General features: G+C 34.8%; 1 protein-coding gene across 1 annotated transcript; it reads left to right on the forward strand.

Annotated features, from left to right (window-relative positions):
- Positions 1–296: 296 nt before the first annotated feature.
- SEC62 (SEC62 homolog, preprotein translocation factor) lies at positions 297–27,389 on the forward strand. The gene is made up of 8 exons (XM_016148116.2): positions 297–546; positions 7,898–8,006; positions 9,033–9,138; positions 14,742–14,946; positions 15,191–15,283; positions 17,596–17,656; positions 19,972–20,091; positions 25,828–27,389. Exons 1-8 carry the CDS (start codon positions 511–513, stop codon positions 26,292–26,294), a joined length of 1,197 nt encoding a protein of 398 aa, XP_016003602.2. The 5' UTR covers positions 297–510; the 3' UTR covers positions 26,295–27,389.

Genomic DNA, 27,389 nt, shown 5'->3' on the forward strand with positions numbered 1-27,389 from the left:
CGCTAGATTTTCCCATCTTTAAAATGAGATTTGTAGAATTTACACCTGGGGAGTGTGCGGGGCAGGGCCACAGTGACAGATATTTAGGAATCCCGTAGCTCTTGGTAAATCGTTCTGTGAAAGGCTCCAACCAAACATACTGACTCGGGAGGGGGTGGGGCCTGGGAATCTGTATTTTAGTAGCTTCTCAGGTGATTCAGATGCTCAGTCAGGTTTGACAACCGAGGTCTGTTTCCAACCTTCCGGTTGTCTGGTCCACCTCTCAACTTCCTTCTGGTCCCAGCGATTTCCAGTTCCCGCAACAAAAGGAGCCGAGGAAAGAGTGGGGAAGAAGGGAGAAGAGGCGCCGCCAAGGCCCGCCGGGCCCAGGGTACCAGCCTCTCGTCCTCCTCCCCCCTAGCAGGGCGCCAGCCGGCGGGTTACATAACGGGCCCCCGCGGAGCGCTCTCGCGAGGTTTCCACCTCCCTCTCCTCGCTCCACGTCAAAGGGAACCGGGCGGAGCGGCCAACATGGCGGAACGCAGGCGACACAAGAAGCGGATTCAGGTAGCCAAGTCGAGTCCTGGGGTACAGGCTTCAGGGCGCTCGGAAGTGAAAGAAGCGGGGAAAGCCCTCCGGAAGGGCGAGAAACCGACGGCGCAGTGGGGTGGGGTTCCGTCGCGAGGCCGCCGGCTGCGGGCTGCGTCGTTGTGCAGGGGCCTGAGGGAGGGCGGTGGTGGCGACGGCGGAGACTGTGGCCGAGGTGCTGGGACAGCGGCGGAAGGCAGGAGGCGCCGCGCTGGGAATCGGCAGCGCAGGGTTCCTGTGGCTGCGCCGGCCCGGTCCTGCGCTGGGTACCCAGCCTCCTCCCAGAGCTTACGCTGACCCTCTCCAAGCTCGTCTCCCTTCTCCACCCCATCCTCTTGCCTTAGCTCCCTCAAAATTAAGGCCATAGTAATTAGGGTAGAAGGGAGAGGACTGACCTAAAGCAGCCGGCTCTTTGTGCGCAACAGAAGGACCGTAAAAGGGGGAGTAATCGAGGTTTGGTCAGCTGGCTCGGGGGCCCAGGCGGCGATCTGCCTATCCATATGTTTCGTGGCGTGTACCCTTCTTTCTTGCCCATGTTATTAAGTTAATAGTCCAGTTGAAGCTCTCGGCTTTCTTTCGGACGACACAGTGTAAAATAAACACAGCTCCGTTCATACTGCAAGGAGCTGGTCGCGCCCAGAAACCTTTCCCTGTGTGTCATCCTCATAACCTACATAACATCCCTCATTCCATATGCGTGTCATCTGTGCATTTCATCCCTGCAATTTTCCCCCTTGTTGTTCTTGCCCTTTACCAAGAGGATTAAATAGGTGGAACATCTTAGGCTCAGGATGTCCGTTTCTCATCAGCTCATGCTCCTAGAAACCTTCATATGTCATCATAAATTGATAGCATGTTGTAAATTGTTAATATACTAATCAGAAATTGTTACACTCATTATTGTCTTTTTGTTCCTTATATTTCATTGTTTAGAGTGACTGTCTTATGTTTTATTCCTACATTAAAAAAAAATCTATCACTTAATCAGTTTACACCACAGATGGTTTGAGCTATGCAAGTTAAAATTCTCCAGAAAACTTTGAAATCCTAGGAAAAAAGATGCCAGTAAATTTGGATTTTTGGAATTGGGCAGAAATAACAAAGTAGTTTGGAACAGCATGCAGAAGGGGATCATAAAGAGACAAATTCCCTTGAGTTCAGACAGGCCATAAAACCAAGACTTAAGATTATTATGGAAGAAATTTCTAGTTATACTATTCCTAGTCTTTCAAAATTTAGTATTATTGGTCAGGTATAAATAATATATAAGATTTTCATTAGAATTTGTATTGAATTTGTCAAGTTTTACTTACTGGACTCCTTATATTTACATATACATTACACTTACGCCTTTTATACAAACACTTTTTACCATTCCAGCTGTTATTTAATATTGTTGTAAAGGTGATCCTAATTCACTTTTTGAATAGCTGCTCTATTTCAATTGTGATTTTATATTAAATAGAAAAGTAGATTAAGAAGCTTTATAGTAGCGGTGGTGGCTGGGAGCTAAAACTTGAGCCAGACTACCTGTTTGTACTTGTTTCACTAATTGTTAACTGTGTAACTTTGGGCAAGTTACTTAACTTTTTACCTCAATTTCTAAATCTGTAAAAATGGAATATTTACCTTTAAAAAAATGAAAGGAACCTCATAGGATTGTAGGGTTGTTGCAAAAAAAATGCATTAAAAGGGTGCTTGGCACTTGATTCGTTCTTTTTCCCCCTTCCCAAGGATGAAGGATTTAGGATGGTTTGTTTTGGTTTTTGTTAACCAATCTGATACGCTGAAGAAAGATTAACAGCTTTCTATTCAGTAAATAAACCATTAGGTTGTGAGTTCCATAAAGTATAGCTTATTTACTTAACTTTTGTTTATTTGAAGATCAGAAAAGTATGTGAGGATCTGATTGTTAAAAATCAGCTTGGCATACTGCTAAATCAAACTAAATAACATGTATTTTCCCATCCTCAAAGTTTTCTACATAGCTGCCCTAGAATGTTGTGAAGCTCTTGGGAGTGCTACGTGGAGTACTACTATGCTGTTTTAACAAATTAATAAAAATATACAGTAGCTGATAAAATTCCTTGTCCCCTGTCCAGGCACTCAGAAACTCTATAATATTGGCATCACTTTAGACAAAAAGATCAAATGTGATGATAAAGTGTAGAGTTTCAGTTACAGAAAAGATTCTGTTGTAAGACTTTAGGGCAAAAAGGTCTGTAATATCAACTGAGTTTCCTGTTGTTTGTTACTTGATGTTTTCTGTTCAGGAAAGATTTTTATGTTTATTGGATTGAGTGACCTTGAATTATAATTTGTACCTTGGGGGAAGTGATTGATATAGACAAGTTCAGGATTTATAAAAGTAGCTAACTCATTTGCTTTTTCTAGTATAGCATAATTTCAGGTTCTGATGTCCCATCAAAGTTGGAAGCAAGAGGACTATTTTGTCACATTTCCTTCTTGGACTCACTTTACTGGTCACCGCAAACCAGAAGTGAGCTGCATGTTCATTGATATTATATTGGGAAATTTTAATGATTGAGATTCTCAAATGAGAGTGATCTCAATCTAAATTAATGAAACATTCAAAAATAATTTAAGAAATTCAATTATGTAGGTTTTTAAGAATGTGTAGTAAGTGCTTATAGATTAACAAGGTACTACTTACTAGAAAGTTTGATTTAAAATCCTAGTATCATGAAATTTTAGAGTTGAAAAGGATTTTCAAATAATAAGGTTTGTTCGGAATACTTTTGCACAAATGCAGGTCTTATACAAAAAACAGAATGGTGGGTCCAAAGTCCTGTTACTTCGGCACCCCACTACCATCACATCCCCATACCTCATAGTTCTTTAAACTACCTTTAGGACCTTGATAAAAAAGTATTACTAAGTATAAAACATTGCTTTAAACCGTCACCCTTATTTTTCAGATGAACTGAGGTTTAGTAAGGTTATTTATATGAAGTGACCCGAGATTATTCATCAAGATAGTAAAACCAGATTTAGAGCAAGTGTTTTAATTCCCAGTTAAATGTTTTTTCCACCTCACCGTTGCCAACATAAAAATAAATTGTTCTGAAATACTTTAACCCTGAAGTCTTTATATTGTATAACATAAAGACTTAACATGACTTGTCCCTGCTAAAGAGGGCATCATCTCATTCAATATTCTACTTATGTAAGGTATCTAGTTGTGTTTTGAGACATTAAATGGCTTACAAATTCTTAGAACTTTTATAACTTGCATCTCAGTTAATTTTGTTGTATCCATCTGTCCTCCTGGCATTGAAATCCTGACATATCATAGGCCTATATGCTTAATTTCAGAAAAGAGAAAGTTTAGCACTTTACAGTGTGACTCTCTGGGACCTTCTGCAGAAAAGAGAAAGAACCCAGAAGCCAGTCCCAAGTGAAAACTCCCCACTCTTGGGGCAGGGCAGAGAGAGAGAGAGAGAGAGAGAGAGAGAGAGAGAGAGAGAGAGAGAGAGAGAGAGAGAGAGAGAGAGAAGGGCTTGCAATGGGAGTGAAGCAAGGGGGTATCACAGAAGGCTACTGTCAGAGTTAAGATATAGAGACTATTGTAAAATTTTATTAATGTGCTGCGTGACTTTAAGCAAATAATTTATCTAAGGTTCCCTCCAGCTTTCAGGTTTTATTCTGTTAACTATTTGCATTTTAACAAATATTTTATACTGCTCGTATGAAGATACAAATTCAATTTGTGAACTAACCTTTTTCTTTTTTGTTCAGTTTACTCAACAAGTCAAATAAATCAAAGCTTATTTCTATTGAATATAGCAATTAAAAAATTCTAAATAAAAAATTCTGTAAGATTGAATGAAGCCTGCGGCTTACTGACTCTTGATCTAATAATTTTTTTCTCAAAAAGGTACTGGCTAAAATTATATAGAGTTTGAAATGATAATTCCTATTTTATTATAGTATTTAAGCATTGATGTATTCTAAAGTGAAAATCGTATTTTTTAAATAATTTTAAAAGAATGTTCTAACCAAACTTTCAATTTATATAATCGTGGACTGTGAGTTGTAGGAGCCAGCATCTTTCGTATTTGATTGCAAAGATGGCAGGCCAGCCTCTATACATTGGTTCTTTGCTTCCTGTTTCTAAGCATTTGAGTTCATTCATTGAGCTATGTAAAGTTTTCTTGAGTGTTGATTAGCTGGTTTCTCTTTATCAGTGGGTCTTGCTATTCCCAAAAGTCCTTCACTTTTTGTTAGGAGGTTTCTAGAAAAGTTATGAAAATTTTCCGAAGATTTGTTCACATCAAAAAGAACAAAAGAGAGGAGGTACTATAGTCTAATGTATAAACAGGAAAAGGGTAAGACTGTTTTATAATCTTCAAGGGAGAGTGCAGCAGGGGAGAAGTGATGGTGAGGAGTCTGTGGCAGGACCTTCTATATAACCAACTTCCCAGGGTCATGTTGTCTTGGCTTTCTGGCTGTAAAGCCTCAGCAGATGGCACAAATTCTGTACTTTTCATTAAAGACAGCCTATAATGTGTATAACTTATATGTGGTATAGTGAACATTTATAATATTTCACAAAGGAAAATAAAAACTTTTAAAAGATTTGAATTTCAAAAAGGAGCAAGGAAGGTATCATTGTCCTGATAGAATTCACTACTTTTCCAGTCATAATTTCAAGAGAAGATACTGATAACTTTAAGAAAGTATCAAAGGACAAGTAACTCTCTGTCTAGTTGAGAGAGATTTGAACTCGTGGGTCCATTTATACACAGATTTTTTTTCCATAAGTATACAGAGAACACTTGGTATCACCGGGTTTTGCATCTGCAGATTCAACCAATGGATCTGTGGTTTCAACTGTATGCATTGATGTATACCATTTTATGTAAGGGACTTGAGCATTTGAGGATTTTGATATCCGTTTGGGGTCCTGGAACCAATCCCCCATGGAGACTGAGCAACAACTGTAGTTAAATATGGCGCGGGGGGGGGGGAGGGTGAGTGAAAAGTTATACATGGATTTTCAATTGTGCAGGAAATTGGCACCCCTAACCCTGCATTGTTCAAGGGTCAGCTGTATTTGAGTCTGTTTTGCAGTATGGAAATGAGTTTGGTTAACTTATTTGTTAAAATGAAGTTTTAAAATGTTATCAGACTTCCTATATGTAATAATAGAATGGACTTTTCAGTTTCTTGTATAGCCTAATATATTTTGCATGTGATGCCTGTGTCAACAATCAGATTAATGTGTTTATGCCTGTGTTCAAGTAAATGGTTTAATTGAGTGTTAGCATGAGTGTAGACTTGTCATGCCTAGAGTTGATATGATTGTTTTTTCCCTCAGAATCACCTTCTTTCCAAATTCCTATTATTGAAAAACTATCCTTTCAGTTGGTCAGATTAGAGATCTGACATCTTTTACTCAGCCATTTCATTCATCCTTTATCATTCAATCCTATCTGTTCTACATTCAAAATATTTGAAATATCCACAATCCTTTCCATTCCTAGTCCACTATCACATTACATCTTACTTGAATACTATCTAGTTCCCCTGCCTTATGCATTTTTTTTTCCAGTTCATGCTATACACAGCCACCAAAATAATGTGGCTATCGTGTTTTCTAATTATGTCCTTCTATTCAAAAACCATTAATGGTCTTTCTGCTACTTACAAGATAAAGTTGAAATACCTCAGACTGCCTCGAAGATTCTAGCCCTATTTTACTTATATATACTTAACCTCACAATGCTTCCTCACTTGTCTCTACTGGAACCAAATTTTGTGCTCATTCTCAGCCACAATGTTTATGTTGTCCATTCAACTTACCCAGACTTGTACATCTTCAAAATCCAGTTCCTTCTTCCAAGAGGTCTTTCATAGCTGTTCTCATCCATATTAATAATCCTACTTCTTTGTATACTCCTAAAATATTTTTTCTACCATTCGTTTTGGAAAGTAACAGTTGCTGTTTGGGGTAATAGGTACCATGTCTTACAATTTTTTGCTATGAACTGTAGCACCCAAAGATACAGAGTAAACAGTATGTATTGGAACGATTTTATGTTTATTGAGCCTTCTCAATAAGAAGCACCATTGTTGCTAATCAAGCATAGCCCAGTTACAAGTTATCAGTTAATTAGACATACTTTTCAATTAACAACAAATGTATCGAATGAGGGATAAAATGAGCATATATGGATATGATTATAAAATAGAATTTGTTTCTATAAGCCAATTTTAGTATCTCATTTTCAACTATTTATAGTATTTTTTGGCTTTACCACACTATGTAGAATATTATTTACTAATAGAAGAAGCTCCTGGAAATGCAGTGTCTTACATAAGCATAATTGAATACTAACATTTAACATATGAAACTAACATGTTAATATATTTTAGTGTGATTTCAAAAATCGAAATATAGAATTTTCACCTTTAGCATGTCAGAAATATGTTTTGTGACTAGGCTCCAAAGTAGATCGTTAGGAGCCTTCTAAATGTTAGTAAACTTAGAATGTTATATTTTGAATTCACAGTATTTTGAGAATTTTTTTTCCTGTGGTACATATTTTTATATCTAAAACTAAAGGATTTTTATTCACATAAATACCTGGCTTTTACTGTAGTCTTTGTTTACATTGAATGGCTTGGGCTTTTAATTTTTATTAACACAAATAATCCACAAATGGGATAGTAGCAGAATATAAGAATCATGTATGTCATTTGGGTACTGGAAGTAGAGGAGTTGGGAAATGCAAAGGAAGAAATATGAGAAATAGCCGCCAGTTGACTCAACAACCAAAGGACAGGCTTTTACTTCATTCCTCCTTTTTAGGATAAAATTAAAGCTGAAACCTTGGTTGGTTAATTGTTCCTTAGTTTCATCAAACATAGCTAAGTTCGGTCTTACCTGAGTTTGTGGGAAAACTGACTTAAAGACAGATAATTTAGATAGTTTATTTTTTCTATTTCATGTTGTTAGAATGTCTTGCCTGAAACATAACTATCTCGCATTCTAGAGTCTTGGCAAATAATTCTTTACTATTGTTTAGCTTTTATTCATTTTAGAAACAGACTTTCCTGAAATCAGTCACATCTAGATTACATATTGCTGGAAATATTGAGATTTTTTAAATTACATGTTTAAACATGTAATTTAAAAAATCTCCATCCTATCATTTGTATACATCACCAGCTCTGTTCCAGAGAAGCCCTGAAAGAAAGGCCTGTACTCCACTTAAGAAGATTTGCAGAACAGATTAGTAAATTAAATTTCTTCAGTGTGTGAATTTCTCAAGTAAATGATTACATTAATATTCTTACTTTGCAGGAAGTTGGTGAACCATCTAAAGAAGAGAAGGCTGTAGCCAAGTATCTTCGATTCAACTGTCCTACAAAGTCCACCAATATGATGGGTCACCGGGTTGATTATTTTATTGGTAGGATTATATCAGTAAAATTATGTTAGTGTACATATCTTACGAAGATACCTAAATTGGGGATATGTTGTTTTAAAAGTACTTTTTGTGATTGGTGAAGTTGAGTGATGAGCATATGGCAATCGCTTATCCTATTATTTCCTTTTATTATTGAAATTATCAATAATAAAAAGATAAAAGAAAGTGCTTTGTAATAACATTTGTTGGAAATTTTTAAAACAGGATTTATTTTCCATATTAATACTACCTTTTGTTCAGATAGTGTATGTACTTAAAGGTAATCTTTTTGTATAACTCTGGAGTATAGTTCAGTGTGAAACAGGTCTGTTGGAACCAATATAGGCACTTTGGATCATCACATAATTCAAACACCCTCATTATAAGCTAATGCCATCTGTAATATATCCCCATAGCTTATAAATAGTGGTTGAGTTTTCCTGTCTGATCCATTAAGATCGAATTGACATTGTAGAGAAAAGAAATTCCTTTGTTTTTTCTTTCTTAAGTGTCATGGTTAATGATTTTGATATTCATTAAAAGTTTTGAAAATAGACGGCTATTCACATCAGAACTAATGTATTTAGTTTCTTCTAGTGACAGCAGTAGATTGTTCATAGAGTTTATTACTCAGTGAGTTATAATAAAGCATGATGACAGAATTTCTATTACTATGAGAGGAAGGTTTTTGGTTTACTTATCCTAATTTAATTATGATTATTTGATAATAGTAATATTACATTTACTTTGAATTTTTGTTTAGAACATTTCCCTATTAATTTATTTTGCTTTATCTAATATTTTTGAATGTCATTTATTTCCAAGAATTACTTTAAAAAGATGCTTATCGATATGATTCACAAACTGAGGTTCAGAGGAACTGTTTATCATGATCATGTCAGACTTAAATGTTCTGTTGAACTTGGTTTTATTTTCTGATGCCAGAATGTTGAAATTTGCCTTATAAAATATTATTTTGATATAAATTTTCTTGTATACTAAATTTAAAATAATAAATTTCTTCTTTAGCTTCAAAAGCAGTGGATTGCCTTTTGGATTCAAAGTGGGCAAAGGCCAAGAAAGGAGAGGAAGCTTTATTTACAACAAGGGAGTCTGTGGTTGACTACTGCAACAGGTAGTGTTTGTTTCTTAGTGAAGGATAACTAAATAATAATTTAGTAATCTCCATAATCCTGAAGCTCCTTACCCATTTTCATCATTAAATATAGTGATATTACAACATAGCTAAAACAAAACATGCAAACTGGATCTCTTCAGTACTTCCAGAAATACATTTATTTGGTGTTAGGTTATTGAATTTTTATAGTTTTTATGGTCTATTACAGTGGTCCCCAACCTTTTTGGTACCAGGGACCAGTGCTCCTAGAGAATCTAATGCTCGATAATCTGAGATTGAGCTGAGGTGGTGATGCCAGTGCTGGGGAGCAGTTGCAAATACAAATGAAGCTTTGATCACTTGCCTGCCATTCACCTCCTGCTTTGTGGCCCCGGAGTCGGGGGTTTGAGGACCCCTGATCTATTACATTTGTACATTTGCCAAGCTGACTAAACTGAAGGGTCAGCAATAAAAGTCATATATCAGCACCCACAGTAAACAAAACTCTTCTCAAGCAGCTGGTTGGGGAGTCTTTTCCAAAACTTCGGCAGGTTTGGCAAGGATTCCTAGTAGATCTTTCGTTCCTGAGTTTTTTGTTCGTTTAGTGCCTATACACTGAGCTGTTAGCTGCTACCCTTCTCTATTTTGTGATTGCTAATGTATTCCTTGTAAAATCAAGACAGCTGCAACATCTGCCTTTTCTTGACTCCAAGATGAAGTATAGACAGTTTAGTAACATATCCATGTTTTTCATGATAGGTACTTATGCACAAAAATCACTTTCCTTTTGGAAATAAGTATGCTGATTTTCCATTTTTTCCTTTGGTTTAAATAAGCATATTTATTAAGATGTTGGTAACCAGATTTTGTTTACGTGACACTATATTTTATAATCAGTGTAAATTTGACATTTTAGAGTATTTTTTATGTTTGGTAGGGAGGTACATATAGCAATTTATTAATTTGTTGTTTAATGGCATTTAAAGTATCAGCCACACAAGACCTTTCTTAAAAACCACTATTTTACAACCTTGTTTCTAAAGCTATAAAGTTAAAGAATTATTAAATATTTCTTAATGTTTGTAGTCACCAAAAACTAGAGTCACTAATGGACCTTTCAGAAACAATGAAAAGTTCTTTGTTGGGTCAGGGATGAGCTAATAGTTGGTATTTTCCTGTACAGCCATTTGTGTATTTAGAACTCCAAAGTGCAACTGCCTGCCTTGCCTCAAAATAGATTTGTTTTTTATATATGATGTAAAAATTAAAAGATTAAATAAATACTAAAACAGAGAAGTTAGGTAAGTTACCCAAGGTCACACAGCTAGTAAGTGTCAGAACCAGAATTCTAAGTCCAACAGTCTGGCTCCATAGTCCATGCTCTTAACCACTGTGTGCTATACTTCCTCTTCCAACACAATGATAATTTAATAAAACAAATTAAGATGAAGGATTCACCTGTCAGTCAGTACAGGTATCCTCTGCTTTCTGAAAGTTTCTGAAGACTTACATTATGATAAAGCTTTGTAAAAGCAGAAATCCTCTTCAGATTTGTTTTGGTTAGTGAAAACAGGTATTAATGTAAATCTTTTGTAAAAGCAAAATCCTCTTCAGATTTATTTAGGTTAGTGAAAACAGGTACTAATGCAGGTCTTTCTTGAAAGAGAAGTGGTGTTTAAGCGAATTTTTGGAAAGTGGGAGGGATACTTTTCACTTTAATCCACTTCACCTTACAAAAAGTTTCATAGGAATGCTATACATTCAGATAGCAGAGAAACCAGTACTATTTGAATATTTAATCTGTAAGCCCAACTCTGAGGAGAGCAGCCAGTATTAATCCACATCTCTTGGTCTTTTAGGAGCCTTGATACCTTGTTATATGGAAAGCCCAAAAGACCTGAGTACAGAGACTGTTGAGATACACTACTTTTCATTGTGTATGTTATTCCCATTCATGTCAGGTTGTTTGTGTCCTTTCTGCACTAAAATTGAGAAGTAGATCTACCTAAATTTTTCAGAGCCACTTTAACTGTGGAGGCCTCATGATGGCCAGCCCTTATGGATTCCTGCTTGACTACAGACAGAAGCACAAAAGGAAACTTGTCCAGTCTCATTTTCTGAAGCTACTAAGTGGACTTAAGAGAATCTGAGGAAAAAGAAAACAAGAAAGTGTAGAATAATACACAAAACAATCTTTTCTAATATATTCTATGTCTTCTTATGGACTATTTAATCTAGCACCATTCGAACTCCTCACACGACTTTGCATCTCCATCCTCCCAGTCCATTAATGTCCTTCTCACTCTTGTTCATATATCACAGCCATTTTCCCTCTGGTCTTTATTTCTTCATAACCTGGCACTTTCCCCAAATGGTTGTCCCTCTGTCTTGCTTGCCTTTCAATGTAAGCATCCCTCAAGTTTCATCTCTACCATGCAGTATTCCCCAGGTCCTCAAGCCCACATTAATCTTTCTATCTAAGGTTCTACAGAATTTATAAAGTTAGTATTATATAGTTTAGCCCTTAACTATTTTAGAAGTGTTGCATATGTGTTAGTCTTTTTTGTTTGTTTGTTTTATTTCTTGGCAGCTAAATCTGAAGGCAGTTGTAGGACTGTTTTATAATTTATTGTAACTCCACAGAACAATATGGGCATTTAATACAACCTCACTATTGTCACACAGGTGAAAGTCCTGAACGCATGTCTGGTGTCATGTTTTTTAAACCTGAAAAATAAAAGGAGGTGAAGGAAGCAATTTAATAACACTGCTTTTAATTCATTTGTTTTTTCAACAAATATTTATCAAATATCTATTCTATGCCATGCCCCAGAAATATAAATATGAGTGTCACTTGGTTCCTGCCTCCAAAGTACCTGTTATAGTCTGTTAAAGAAGACTTATGACTCATTGCAATATAGTGTATTCTGTAAGGAAGACAAAGATGAGGAAATGTCAAGAATGGCTTTAGAGGGAAAACTTTGGAACATAATATGCAATTACCCAGCAAACAATAGGAGAAAGGACATTTGATCCTGGTAAAGGGCACAGAACATGCTAAGAAAGGGAAGTACGAGTAGTTATGTGAAAATGTCAGCTTTATACTAAGTGATTTAATATAATGGAGGCATTGATATTATTATAATACAAATGTCATCTCACTTTTTGAGGCAAAAAGTAAGTTGAAGTAGAAATTTTCTAAAGACCTATCAAGAAATAAGTCAATGATTCTACTTGCATTTTTACTGAATGGAATGATGCTATGATTAATGATTTATGAACCTGAATGTGTTGTGTGTCTATTTCATAACTATTAAATGAAATTCAATATTTTGCTGTAGCAATAATGGTTAACTTTGAGTACATATATGTCAGGCACCATGCTAATTAATCTACATGCTTCTCATTTAGTTCTAGAAATCCCTAAGAGATAGATACCACATTTTAGAAATAAACTAAAATTAAGTAGCTTATCCAACCACTACATAGCTAGTTAAGTGATAGGGGTGATATTTGCATGCATATACCTGAGTGAACTCTTTGACACCAGTTTGGTTAATAGTCTGCTTTCCTTTCATGAGGGTGAGACACCTGTGCAGGAAGGGTGATAGAAGCTGATATTCCTTCTGGTTCTGTGCCCTTCTATACTTACTAAGAGAAAGCTTTTTTTTCTCTTAAAGTTGTATGTTTTATTTTTTAAATTATTTATTACTTTATTAAGAATATTTTTCTCTACTCTTAAAATGATACTGAGGAAAATTCAAATTACTAATAATGTTCTCTCATAGATAACCACATTACCATTTGAGAATATATACTCAAGTATCTATGTGTGTACACATAGACTCTTAATATATGGAAGTCTATAATATGAACTGTAATATGAAATGTTGGTTTTCAATTAATACATAATGAATAGGATGTATTTTGTTTTCACAGTAAGTGGTAATAAATGTTCCTTATAGAAAAATCTGGAAATCACATAAGTGCAAGTGTAAATAAAGAAAATTAGAATATGTTCATTATAAATTTTCGTAAGATATTCTGAAGTAGGGTAAAAATTTTAAATCCCCCTTCATATTCAGATACCTACCACTACTCTTAAATCTCACTTCCTACTCATAAGTAGTTCATTATTAAGGGATTCATTTCAATTTTTTGTTTGTGTACATGTTTATCTGTAGCAGATGTCAACGGTAGAGTCTTTGAGGGTAGAGTCTTATGCTATATAGATAAATCTTATGAACAGGTAGAAGGTCAGATAAGGAGACTGAGAAGCTAGCTTTGTGGAAATGTTTTTGGGGTGGGCAGCAGAAAGAAGCCCAACCAACCAGGTAAAAATACAGGTGCTCCAGAGGGCACATTATAATGACCAGAAATAAGTGGTCATTGACTTAACACGTGGTATGATGTGTTGGAGCAGACACCAATGGGGATAGAAAGGTGAGTAGTCACATATGGTGGCAGTGAGTTGTACTTTTATGAAGGCAGGAATGAAGACACAAATCAGAAACTCTGAAACTGAAACATAAGATTTGAAAAGATGGCTTTTAGATAACAAGTATAAGGGCAACCCAGCTTTTTGAGTAGTAGTATAAAGTTAGAAAGGAACTACCACCAAGGTTGACTTAATTTGGAATCAGCTGAGCTTCTAAACTCATCAGTTAAAGAGATGAATAAAGCAGGGATCTCACTTTTAAGTAGTTCACGATCCAGTGAAAGGGGCAAACAGACATATAACAAACTGTATATCAAGTTAGAAGATAAATGGTATGGGTAGTATAATAGGAAACTAGAGGGAGGATAGGGAGTGAGTTCATAATTTTAAATAGCGTATACCTAATTGAGATGGTAACATTTGAGGGAAGACTTGAAGGAAGTGGCGGAGTGAACCGAAAGGACATGCTTATTTGCAGGAAGAGCATTCCAGGTGAAGGGAACAGCTAGTGTAAAAAACCCTGATGTAGGAATGTAAAAAATAATTGTTAAAGAGAGGGAAGAACAATGTCTTGAGAGAAATAAGTGAAATAAGAAGTACGTAGTGTTTTTTACCAATTATATTGACCAGTTTTCAGTTTGATGCTGTGAGAGTCTGGAAATTTCACCTTAGCATATTTAATTATTTACTACTTAATTGAAGATATTATAGCGAAAGGCTGAATAGTAAAGTACATGAAGAAGAAAAATACCATGGAGAAAGACATGAAGATATGATTTGAATCAGTCAAATCATGAGCATATCTTTAATCTGTTAACATTTCTTAAACTTATATTTATTGAACCCCTTTCTTATATCTGCTCTTGAATTTGAGATTTATCATTAAGTAGAGTCTTGATTAGTCTTAATGAACATAGAGAAAAGTTTCATAAGCATAATTCCAAACCTGTCATCTCATATCTAAAAAAGGAAATTAGGTTGGAAACTTTTTATAATTAAATTGGCTGTATAGTTTTTATTAGAGATGGGGTTGACTGTTTTTCCACGGGCTTACCGATTGTTATTTCTTTTGTAAGTTGTCAGTGTATGTCTTTCTTTGCTCATTTTATTCAGGTCTTTATGTTTTTGCTTTTTAGTATGTATAATTGATAGAGATTGTAATAGCATACCTTGTTTTCTAAAGGCTTTTAAAGAAACAATTTTTTCACCGGGCACTAAAGGTAATGAAAATGAAGTATGATAAAGACATAAAAAAAGAAAAAGAGAAAGGAAAAGCTGAAAGTGGAAAAGAAGAAGATAAAAAGAGCAAGAAAGAAAATCTGAAGGATGAAAAGACAAAAAAGGAAAAAGAAAAAAAAAAGGATGGCGAAAAGGAAGAGTCCAAAAAGGTGAGTTCAGTTAAGATTAAGTAAAAATCAAAATCATTGTATGGAATCACTAATGTCACACGAGCACTTGTGAAATATTATGCAGCAACCACTTCAGGTAACCATATTAGGGTTATTATAAATACCACGATTGAGAATTTTGATTTCTGTGTCTCAAATAGTGAGACTTTTTTGACTATTTGAATGTCATATTGCTTTTTGCTTATTTGTGTTTTTTTCTTCTATTCATCTTGTATTTTAATAGGAGGAAACGCCAGGAACTCCAAAAAAGAAGGAAACTAAGAAAAAATTCAAGCTTGAGCCACATGATGATCAAGTTTTTCTAGATGGAAATGAGGTAAGAATACCTAGCCTATAAATAGAAATCCAGTTTTGCATAGGCATTTTTAGAATTATCTTTACTGTCTTCACTAAGAAAAGAAGTAATTTAAAAAAATCTAACCATGTAGCTATAAAATCTACTCTGTAAAAATAAATAATTTCTCTGAATTTACATTTATAAAAAGCAGAATTAGGTTCAGCTGTATATGAGTAATAGGAAACCTGAAGTAACAATAGATTAAAACAAAATAGATGCTTATTTCTCTCTCATCAATAAAATCTGAAGGTAAAAAACACAGATATTGCAGTTCCATGGTGAATCCAAGCTCTTCCTCCTGTGTGAGGGAATTAGTAAATGACTCCCAACTTCATGTCTGCATCCAGAGGAGGGAAGGAGAGTAAGGGACGTGCCTCCTCTTTAAGGACACCTTCCAGGAAGCTGGTAGTTTCGTTTCTGCTTGGGTTTCATCACCAGAACCTAGTCACGTAGTCATGCCCACATGCAGTAAAATCTTAGAACTGTCCTTTTTATACTGGGTTGTCATTTGCCCAGCCAAAATGCAAGATTTCCATTACTATCAAAGGAAAAAGAAAAGCAGGATGGTTAATTGGGGACACATACTAGATTCTGCCCTTATAGTCAGACATACTACTTTAGGAGCCTAAAATTCAATATTACTTGATGTTTTACTCAAGAGATACCAAATTTTTTTTTGGTAATAGGAAGTTTGTGTGGTGGGAGCCTTACATTGAAGACTTCTTAATTTAGTTATGTAACCAATACAAAAAGATTAGTTATATACTGGCCATTGAATTGTGAGTTTCAAGATATATCTCTTCTTGCTATACATAATACAAAAGTAATATATAAAGTAGTAGTTCCAGGAGCTACGAGTTTGAAATTCTGGGAAAGCTTTTCAGAAAACATGCCGTAGGCTCATTCCAGACATACTTGCATGAGAATCTCTTGTGTGCGTGTGCATGTGTGTGTCATATAACGTGTCACAGGATGATTCTGAGGTGAACCCATGCTTAAGAACCACTTGATTGAAGACCACAGGCCTTACCTAATGAAAGCTCGGATACCATGCATTAGTTATATGCCAAGACATTTTTATAGGTGCTGGGAATACCATGGTAAATAATAAAATTCTCTTCTTAGAAGCTCTTACAGTCTCGAAAACATGCAAACTGTCAAAAATGGTCCTATGTTTGTGGTGTTATGATGTGAGAATACCAGTTGGGAATAGTTGATTTAGTCAAGAGGCTCATGAGGTTCTGGAGATCCTGAACACTTGAGCTGAGCCTTGAAGGATGGCTGGCAGATTGCCAGATACACTACAAAGGTAGATCTGTTAAGCAGAGGAAGCAGCCTGAGCAAAAACATGGGTGCTTATGTTCCTGAAAAAGCTAGGTTTTGTTCCACTGAAAGAGGCATGCTGTCAAACTTTTAAAGGTGGAAACTGTCATTAAAAACTTGTTCATTGGCCGAAGTGATATCTAAGGATCTGATTTCCAGGGGGTAATGTGCAGAGTGATGAAAAGAAGAATGGAATCCCCAATGTTAGAAGTCGAACCAAAATCAAAAAGACAGTAACAAAGAGTTCTGGTCAGAATAGAACCAGGAAATTGAAGAGTACTATTATTTATAGAAACTAAAAGATAAAACTAGGAATTTTATGGATGATGATTAACAGAGTTCTGATTGTTCTAAATGAAGTCAATTTCTGTTGTATAAAGTAAATTAAGCTTTGAAGCAGTGGTTCCCAACTTATGAGCTACAGACCCTCAATGGGGAAGTAAGCAATAACATTATTTTAGGGAGTCATAGAATCTTTACATTCACTAAGCATAATCTTTAATAATGATTCTTTGCATCTCATCAATGGGAGAGAACAGGGTGGAGTTCAGAGCTGCTGGATCCATAATAGGGCCTGGCTGGAATTAACTGTGCTCTTAGCCCAGACTGGTTCTACTCATGCCACTGTACATCATTACATTAAGGACAAAAAGGTTGTGCAATTACTGGTCTTCAGGCTGAATAAGTAATGGCTTACACACATGAAAAAATCATTAAAAGCATGTAATTGCATAGAAATTTTTTTAAGTGCATTACAAAATTTGTTTTTTAAACAACTTTCTAACCGAATGGTAATCAAAAGAAACACTACTACTGAAGGAAAGGTCTTTGGAATTTGTTTACCTTAAAAAGCAGTTCTTACATTAGGAGGTTGGAAGTTACTTTTGTAGAGGACCTAAAATATAGAATTAAGCTTAACTTTCTAATGTGACCTTAGAACTTAAAACATTTTTTCTTGATTCTTCTAGGTATTTGTGTGGATTTATGACCCAGTTCATTTTAAAACCTTTGTCATGGGATTAATTCTTGGTGAGTACAATGTCTAAAATTTAGAAAGGAAAATAAAGATGCAGAACCTATAAAGAAAAATATTTAACATAAAATATTTTTTAAAAGTATATGTTAAAGTCAGAGGATAAATGATGAAATGAGGAAAATATTTGCAACACATTAAAGCAAAGATATTTAAGAGGTTAACAGCCTAGTAGAAAAATAGTAACAGTAGCTCAGAGATAAAGAGTCAGAGTGACCAACAATCATTGAATGATACTTAGTCACACTCATAAGAAATACAAATTAAAGCAACTGTGATTAAAAGGATTACAGAGTTTAATAGTACCTAGTCATGGTGAAGGTTCAATGCTTGGTGAAGGTCCAGTATTATCCAACAATTAATGATATGTCTATCATTTTTGTTTTTATGGAGACCAGCATGGCACTGTCTCTCAAATTTTAAATGTATGTTCACTGACCCACCTGTTGTACTTCTAGGAATTTATCCCATGGTTGTCCTTAATACAGTTACACAAAGTATCTATTCAGAAGTGTACACTGACACGTGGTAATCCAAATCCCTCAGATTATATTTAGGAGAGTAATTAGGATATATGTTTCAAAATTTAAATGCCTTTATCTTTTGACCTAATAATTATCCTGTGCTATAATCACAGTTGCACAAATGTACCTTTACACTGGTATTTGTTGCACCATTGTCTGTAATAGGATAAAACTGGAAACATTTCAAGACCCTCAATAGGAGAATGGTGAAATAAATTACACTACAGCTGCACACTACAATATCATATAATTGTGGACCTTTTTCCCATTTGCCTTGAGAATACTTACTGGTGGCACTTGGAGCTGCACATAACTGATGGATTACAGTCCTAACCTTGCCCCCAAAGTTTGCCGTGAAATATCTCTCTTTTATTATTATTTTTGCATTGCTCTAGTATGTCAATAGTCTTTGGAGGCAAATGACATCATTCTATATATCGCGTTCTGTTTTTAGTAGTTGGTTGCTGAAAATGTCAAATCATAGAAAGCATAGCATTCCTATGCATGCTGTTAAAAGAATACTGGCAGGAAGCAGCACTTATTTTTTTTTCTAGACAGGAAAAGGGTTAAAGAATTAAGCGGATGCACTGATGGAAGGATATCTAAAATAGATTAAGTGGAAAAAAAGCAAAAAGTAAGAATAGTATAAGATTTATGTAGGAAAAAATTTTTATTGTAGTTTCATTTATATATTGGCAGTCTCTGGGAGTACAGAAAAAAACATAATATAGATTAACCTCTGGGGAGTGGACCAAAAATTGGATGAAGACTTCACTTTATACTTTTTTTGTTATTTATTTATTTAAATATTTACTTATTTATCTTTATTTATTTTTATCATGACTGTGTTATTCAGGGTGGGCCGTGGATGGAAGGAGAGAATGATTTAACAAGTAGGAAAAAATAGATAGCAGTTAAACAAAGAAGCTTGATCAATAAGGTGTCATAAGCTGCCATTCAAAATAACTCTTTAAGAATTGAAACTCAAACATTTCCAACCCAAATAGCTGATAGCTGTTGATTACTTACTAAATATTTTATATGCATTATTTCATTTTATCCTTATACCAACTTTTAAAATTTAGGAACTGCCACATATTAAATACAAAGTAACCTAACCTCAAAGGGGTTAAGTAGCTTACTTACCCAGGGTTACTTAGCCTATAAATGATATAGCTAGAATTTGAATCCCATCTCTTTTGCTCTAAAAACCTAATAACCAGACTTCTGATTCCTTATGATTATTCCATGTGGTGCCATCATACTTAGAAAAAAGCTGTAGATTCTTGTATACAGTTTCCCTGACTACCAGAAACAATGTATATGAGAATTATCTGGACCTTTTTAAATTTGTGGGTGTTAGAGCTCCACCCCAGAATCAGAATCTCTTGATTCATTGGAATCATTTTTTGGTTAGTTTTGTTGTTAGGTTGTTTCTTTAAGCTCCCCTGTTCAGTAGACAGATATATCATAGTCGAAAAATAGATATTACTAGAGTACAGCAGCAGTTGACATTTAAAGAGCTAACAATTTCACATTTTGACAGCACTTTTTTATATGTAATTTATACTAGAAAAATCCAACCTAATTTAAGAAGAATAATTAAGATGTTTAAGTTGAACTATGTAAAATGACAGATAATTGACCATTTTTTACCTAAAAAATGGAAATTTTATGTATTTCAGTATGTTTATGTTTTTTTTCCCTAGGAATATATTTACTGTTATTGTAACCAAGCCATTGAAAATCTAAAGTTATCTTTGTGACTTTATCATTTCTTGTTCCAGTGATTGCAGTGATAGCAGCCACCCTCTTCCCTCTTTGGCCAGCAGAAATGAGAGTGGGTGTTTATTACCTCAGTGTGGGTGCAGGCTGTTTTGTAGCCAGCATTCTTCTCCTTGCTGTTGGTAAGTATTGTTATTAGTAAAAATGACTTCAGTAAAGTAGATATTGAGCATTTTGAACTGTAATCTGGAGCTTCAGTAGAACTTTATAGCAAATGAATATTTTATAGTTTGACTTAAGGCAAATCATGTTTGTATTAAATATTTAAATTCAACTTATTCAGTAAATGATTCTAAACAATTGATTTGCCATTGGGAAAAATCAGTTTGTACTCATGTACCAAAATAAATTCTAGATGCATTAAGAAATTTTATATGTTTTTTTAAATCAAACAAGAAAGAGTAAGTAATCTTTTTTTACATTTCTGGTTGATTGGTGTCTTTCATAGCTAAAAAGAAAACAATATAAAAAAAACCCAGTTCAAAAGAGGAAATTAAAAACAAGTAATTAATAAATACATTAAAAGTGCTCACTAGTAATCAAACAATAAAATTGAGATAAGAAAGTGGTTTTTGCCTGTATAATTAGGAAGTTTTTTTTTTTTTAATGAAAATAATGCCAAGGAAGATTTAGCTAAAAGGAAATGCACCTAAATATAAATAGTGGCATTAGTTAGTTATGAATGATTTCAGTGTTCTTCACACTTGTCTATATATTTTTTTTTACAATGAGCATGTTACCATGAAAAAACCAACAAATGTTATTTTACTTAAAATCCTAGTATTTGAAGTTTTTCCGCATAGGGTGGACAGGTCTAATTTTTCACTTTGGGAAAGAAATAGAAATTTTTCTCAGCTTATCTAAAGCTGTTAGTGATTTTTTTTACTTACTATAATTCTTTGAACCATCCAGAATTTATGCTGGTATATGGTACTAAGTTCTGATTATGTTCCCCAGATAACAAATCACCTTTTCCACTAGGACATACCAGATTCTTCCACATAAAAATTAAAAACGACACCCACATTGTTGACCTAATGTTTGTTGTTAGAGGACATAAGTTGACCTGAAGTAGATACATGTTATTCTGAAGTTCTATGATATATGTTATAAAGCATTGCTCCTATAGCCCTAAGCAATTTCCCTCTGTACATTCCTTCATCCTGGATATCAAGGTATGTCCTGAGTTGGTGCCACCGATCCATGGGTCCAGGAGCTTATCTAGTATTTTTGTTCAATTCATTATGTTTATGGTCCTCCTTTTTTCTCTCTGATCTCTGACTCTGTGTGAAACTCTTCCACCCACCTTTTATTTTTTCCCTCCTCTTGCTTAGTCACCTTGGGGAAATCCTCTGATGCTTCTGCATGTAGCACAGCATATTTGTAGGCCAAGAAATAATATCTAAGACCATAAAATAGGTAACTAGTGGTATTGTATCAAGAATGAGAAATCATAAACTTTAATCTAACAGATAGATATGATCAAATTGGTGTCTTCTGGCTCTCAAATCCTTGAAACTTTAGCTCTTTGAAATTTTTCAGTGAAAATTTATCTCCACTGAATAAAATTAACCCACTTGCTCATCTTTTGTTTAAACCAGTATTCACGATAGTTTATTGTTTTGCTTTTTAAAATACTGTTTCTTCAGGCGTGTTTTCTATAATTTTTTTCATTTTAAATATGCTATGGTTTTAAGCAGCATTGTGCATTAAATAATAATGTGAATTAAACAAGAAAACAAACTCAACATTGCAATTCCAAATATATCTTCAAATAGTTTTGATTTGTAGCCCACTTATAAATTGGATATTTCTTTTATATTATCCTATGAAGTATATTATATATTATATTGTATATTATATGTTGGTCAAAATTATATTTGTTGCTACTTTAAATATGCATTGTTAACATTGCCACTTAAAATAGGATGTTTAAAATTTTTCTAAATGTGTCACTTTTGGTATAGAGACAGTATGACAGTATGTGTCACAGTGGTTTTCACATGATTCTTAACTTTTTGCCCCTGGTAATCTAATGCCATGTGGAGAAAACTACAAATGGTAACCCTGTTATGCCCTGTATATGGCAAGAATTTAGATTTTAATTATGCCATTTATATATTGCTTTTTCTTGGATTTAAGGCAAGATTTATAGTATATGAACCACTAAAATCCTATAAAGCCTATCGTAATATCATAATTATATTCAGAGAAAAAAATGTGCTTTTTTTTTTATTAGTGAAAGTTCTTAAATCATAATTTCAAACATATTTGTCATTTCTATTTGTACCACAACATACTGTTACAATGTCTTTCAGAATATCTGTTCTTTTGTGAAAGTAGAAATTACTACCTTATAAAAGTCAAGGCAGCTAAAACCATTTCCTTTTATTTATCCAAAGCAAAATAATGGAAGAAGCATAGGTGAATTTCTTTTAGTGGTAGAATTGTCTGTAAGGAAACAAAAAGCAAAACAAAACCAAAAATTTGTCATACTGGACTAGTTCGTAACATTTACATAGTCATTATGACTTTCAAAAAAAGGAAAATCACTCAGCTCTATATATTTGGTAAATTATGAAAAAATTTATATCAAATATTGGATTTTGTGTTTGTGATAACTCATTAAGATAATCTTTAAAATTCTCTAATTCTTCCATTAACTAACAACATTTTTGTCATACATTGCTCTAAAAGATAACCTCAAAACTTATTTAAGTGATCTAGCTCTTCATGATATTGTTTCCTAATATTGGGAGAGGATTAGTCCTTAAATAAGCTGAAATTATATAATTACTTAATTTTTAAAATAAGTATAACTTTTAGGAAAATGTTCTCATTGTTCAAAAGTGTTCTTATTAAAAAACTTATTATCCTTTAGACAGAGTAGGAACATGCTTTGGACTCACAGAAATGTGATCATTTTCATTTCTTTTATTTTTTAAAAATTATTTTTTTAATTTAGTTTCAAGTACACAGTACATCTATTAGACATTTATATAGTTCATAAAATGATCCCCCCAATTGCTCCCTCCCTCCCCTGACCCTCCACCTACCCAGTGTATTAATGCTAACTGCATTCCCTATGCTGTGTTCCCCAAACCCATGACCATCCATCAGCTACTAATTTGTACTTTTTTAACCTTTCACTCCATTCTCCCAGCCCCTCAAACCACCCTCTCTGTCCAACACCAAATTGCCCACTATAACTGTGAGTCTGTTTTTGATTAGTTTGTTTTTTTATTCCTTAGAATCTTCATACAAATGAAATCATGTAGTGTTTATCTTTCTCTGTCTGACTTAAATACTTTCTAGGTCCATCAAAGCAGTATCTTTTTTCATCCCCTTCCTTTTCATATGTAGGGGACTTGTTTCCTTATCCTTTCAGCCACTCTATCTTTTGGTTGGAGCACTTAATTCTTTTCCATTTAAGGTACTTGTTGATAGGAATGTAGTTGTTACCATTCTTTATTCCTGTTTTTGATAAGTGTTTTTTCTTCTTAAGGAAGTCCCTCCAACATTTCCTGTAATATGGGCTTGGTGGTAATTAATTCCTTTAGCTTATTTTTGTCTGGGAACCTCTTTATTTAGCTTATTTTTGTCTGAGAACCTCTTTATCTGTCCTTCAACTCTAAATGATATCTTTGCTAGATAAATTATTCTTATTTGTATATCATGGTTCTTCATTCTGTCGAATATTTATTTTTTACCAAGCCCTTCTGTCCTGCATAGTTTCTTTTGAGAAATCAGCTGCCAGTCTTATGAGTGTTCCCTAATAAGTAATTATTTGTTTTTCTCTTGCTGCTTTTAATAGTCTTTCTTTGTATTTAACCATTGGCATTTTAATTATGATGTGTCTTGGTATGGGCCTCTTTGGATCCCTGATTTTTGGAATTCTCTGGGCTTCCTAGGGTTTTATGTCCATTTCCTTCACCAGGTTAGAGAAGTTTTCCATCATAATTTCTTCAAACATCTGTTCAACATCTTGATTTTCTTCTGTTACACCAATCAGACAAGTATTTGGAGCCTTAATAGTGTCCCATATCCTCCTTAAATTATTTTTATATCCTTGGCCTCTTTTTTTCTTGCCATTCTGATTGAGTGTCTTCATTGGCTTTCCTGTCTTCTAGATAGGGCATTTGATCCTCTTTATTCCTTTGTTTATTCCATCTAATATACTTCTCATCTCAGATAATGTATTCTTCACTTCAGACTGGTTCCCTTTTATAATTTCCATTTCTGTTTTTATGCTTTTTATCTCTTTATTGAAGTTCTCACTGAATTTATGTATATTTCCCAAAAGTTCATTGAACATCTTTATAACCAGTGTTTTGAACTCTGCATCTGTTAGATTACTTGACTCCAGTATATCTGGATCTCTGTTCTGTTCTGTCATATGGTTTCTGCTTCTTCATCTTCCCATTTTGACTGCCTTTCTGTATCTGTTTCTATGTACTAAGCAAACCTCCTAAGTCTCCTGGTCTTGTTAGTGTAGATTTTTGAAGTAAGTGTCCAGTGGCACAGTCCTGAGAGGGGTTCAGCTGCAGGCCAAATGTAGCTCAAGCCTCTACCCCTCTGGGGCCACCACCTGTTAAGATTCATCAAGCAGTCCACAGACGGTGTACTTAACAGTTGCCTCAAAAGGCCACACCAGAAACTGAGGCCAGCTGCCTCCAGTGTGAGTCTAGGGGCTGCTCAGCAAGGAGCACCTGACTCGCAGAGGCTATCCCAGGATGTGGCATGGGTGCAGCCACGAGTTAGGGAAGGAGGGGTTTCAGAGAATCTTCTGGGCAGAGCTACCTCTGCTATCCAGTTTGATGGCAGCTCTGTGTCTGTGCGCTGGGAGGGAGGAGGGCTCAACAGGGAACAATGGATACTGCCAACATTTCTGTACAGAGCCAGTCTCGCCTCAGCCCTCACTCTGACAATGTCTCCCTGTAAGTCCTTGGTGCCCCCTGTGTGCAGCTGAATCGCTGTTGGTGCTCAGGTCAAGCAGGTCTGTCACTGTGAAAGTACACTTGTGGACGCAACCCCTTTAAGAGGCTGCGGCTGCGGCTGCCGCTGGGGACCAGGCAGCCCCATGTCCTCGCCCTGTCCTACCTTCTGCCATTGCAGGGTGCTTTCTTAGACTTCTCCCTAGTTGCCTGGCTTGTTCCTCTAGATCCCAAGCGTTTTCTCCTTGCTGCTGCTCCTTGTTTCCGTTAGAACTTTCATTTATTCGCCAGAGGGATATACAGAGCCTCTATCATCTATGCCATTTTTTCCCTCCCATTTTTATTTCTTTTAAAATCAGAAATGATATGTATACATGTATATAGTAATGAAACTATGAAGGATTATATTTGTATTTATACCAAAATGGTCATAAAAGTATAATTTTTAGTGTTTTTATAGAACTGCTTTGCAAAGGCTAAAGTCATCATGCAGCCCATTCTTTTCCTTTTAAAGCCTTCTTCAATACCTTCATCCCTTATTTAAATTTACTTCCCTTTTCTTATACAATGGTCTTGTGCATATTTATATATCTAACTGATGGCTATCCTTATTGAACTATAACATAGCAGAGTACATAAATCATAAGTGTACCTCCATGAAACAGCACCCAGCTGAAAAAACATAAAAGTAATTTTTTTAAGTGGCATTTTAGCATTATGCCCTCAAGTTCAGAGTAGGATGCTGTGGGTATAGGATACTGTGATAGCTGCTAAACTAATCCAGGTTTAATTATTTAATTTAAAGTGCATGTAATGTACAAATAATAACACGGTGAATGTTTTTCCAGTTTTTTATTAACAAATACTCCCTATTATCAGAGTCAATGCTTGAATTATTCAATTAGAGAAATTTTTTTCCTACAGCTCGTTGCATTCTATTTCTCATCATTTGGCTCATAACTGGAGGAAGGCATCACTTTTGGTTCTTGCCAAATCTGACTGCTGATGTGGGCTTCATTGACTCCTTCAGGCCTCTATACACACATGAATATAAAGGACCAAAAGCAGACTTAAAGAAAGATGAAAAATCTGAAACCAAAAAGCAGCAGAAATCCGACAGTGAGGAAAAATCAGACAGTGAGAAAAAGGAAGATGAAGAGGGAAAAGCAGGACCAGGAAATCATGGAACAGAAGGCTCAAGTGGAGAACGGCATTCTGACACAGACAGTGACAGGAGGGAAGATGACCGATCCCAACACAGTAGTGGGAATGGGAATGATTTTGAAATGATCACAAAAGAGGAACTGGAACAACAAACAGATGGGGATTGTGAAGAGGAGGAAGAAGACAATGATGGAGAAACAACTAAATCTTCACATGAAAAATCATAACCTGCCAAACTTGGGGACTTAGTACATACAAGAGGTTGGATTTTCTATGTTGGCTGATCATCATAATGTACACATGACATTTGTAGCATTTTAAATCCCTTTACTGAAATGTATTTGACATCCAAGCAGTTTTATTCAGTCTTTCATTTCATAGAATACTATTATTGGTACAGTCAAAAGCCATTTATAAATTTTATCTATTTGATAATTTTACAGCAAGTAGGTCTCATTAATTTCGATAGTTATCAAAGATGCATTTTCCACAGTGACATTTTAATGGCATTTTTGATAGTTGTATGGCTTTTTACTGTTAGACTAATCAAATAACTAAAAGAGATAAAGAAACCAACATTTCAGATTATGTATAGTTATGTAGCCATTTCACAGTTTCTTTGAGATGAAATGCTTAAACTCATTGTTATTGATAGTTAAGCTTTTGTTGATTATAAAATTATACCAGGAAATTTCTGAGATTCTGAGTTAGTAGGTTTCAAAAGCATTCTGTGGAAACAAGCCAACTAGTAATAATGTACCAATACTTTTAGTTTAGCTACAAATTCTCTTTTTCCAACTTAGGAAATCCAAACTGGTTTGTACATCTGATTCAGGGAAAGATGGTCATCTCCTACAGAGAAAGCAGGCAGCGTTGGTTGGAAGGTTATGGCTCTTCCCATTTCCTTGTCGTGAAGAAAATGTATTCTGTATATAATTTACAAATAAACATTTTATTTTAATTGTTACTTATTATTTAGACATTTTCTTAACACTTAAATTTGTAAAACTAAGACCATTTAAGGGTATGTTTTTAGAGAAATGGAAGTTTCAATAACCCACAGAACATCTGTGATCTTTCTACAGCAGCTTCAGTTTTGTGCCAACATTCCATGTATTTGAATATGAGTTAAAATGATCCTTATTAAATAAGAGCAGATTTAAAAGTAGTGTTTGTACGCCTTAACAGTCATTTTGATTTATCTTAAATCTTTACATTCAGAAGTGGGGTACTGTATTATCTGACCAGGAGGCACTGCTATGAAAGATAATTTACTGTTCTAAAATATCCAGTTAAAATAAAGAACATAAAACATAAGAGAA

This window comes from Rousettus aegyptiacus, unplaced genomic scaffold (assembly GCF_014176215.1).
Source record: "Rousettus aegyptiacus isolate mRouAeg1 unplaced genomic scaffold, mRouAeg1.p scaffold_m13_p_4, whole genome shotgun sequence".
NCBI classification, from domain to species: Eukaryota; Metazoa; Chordata; class Mammalia; order Chiroptera; family Pteropodidae; genus Rousettus; species Rousettus aegyptiacus.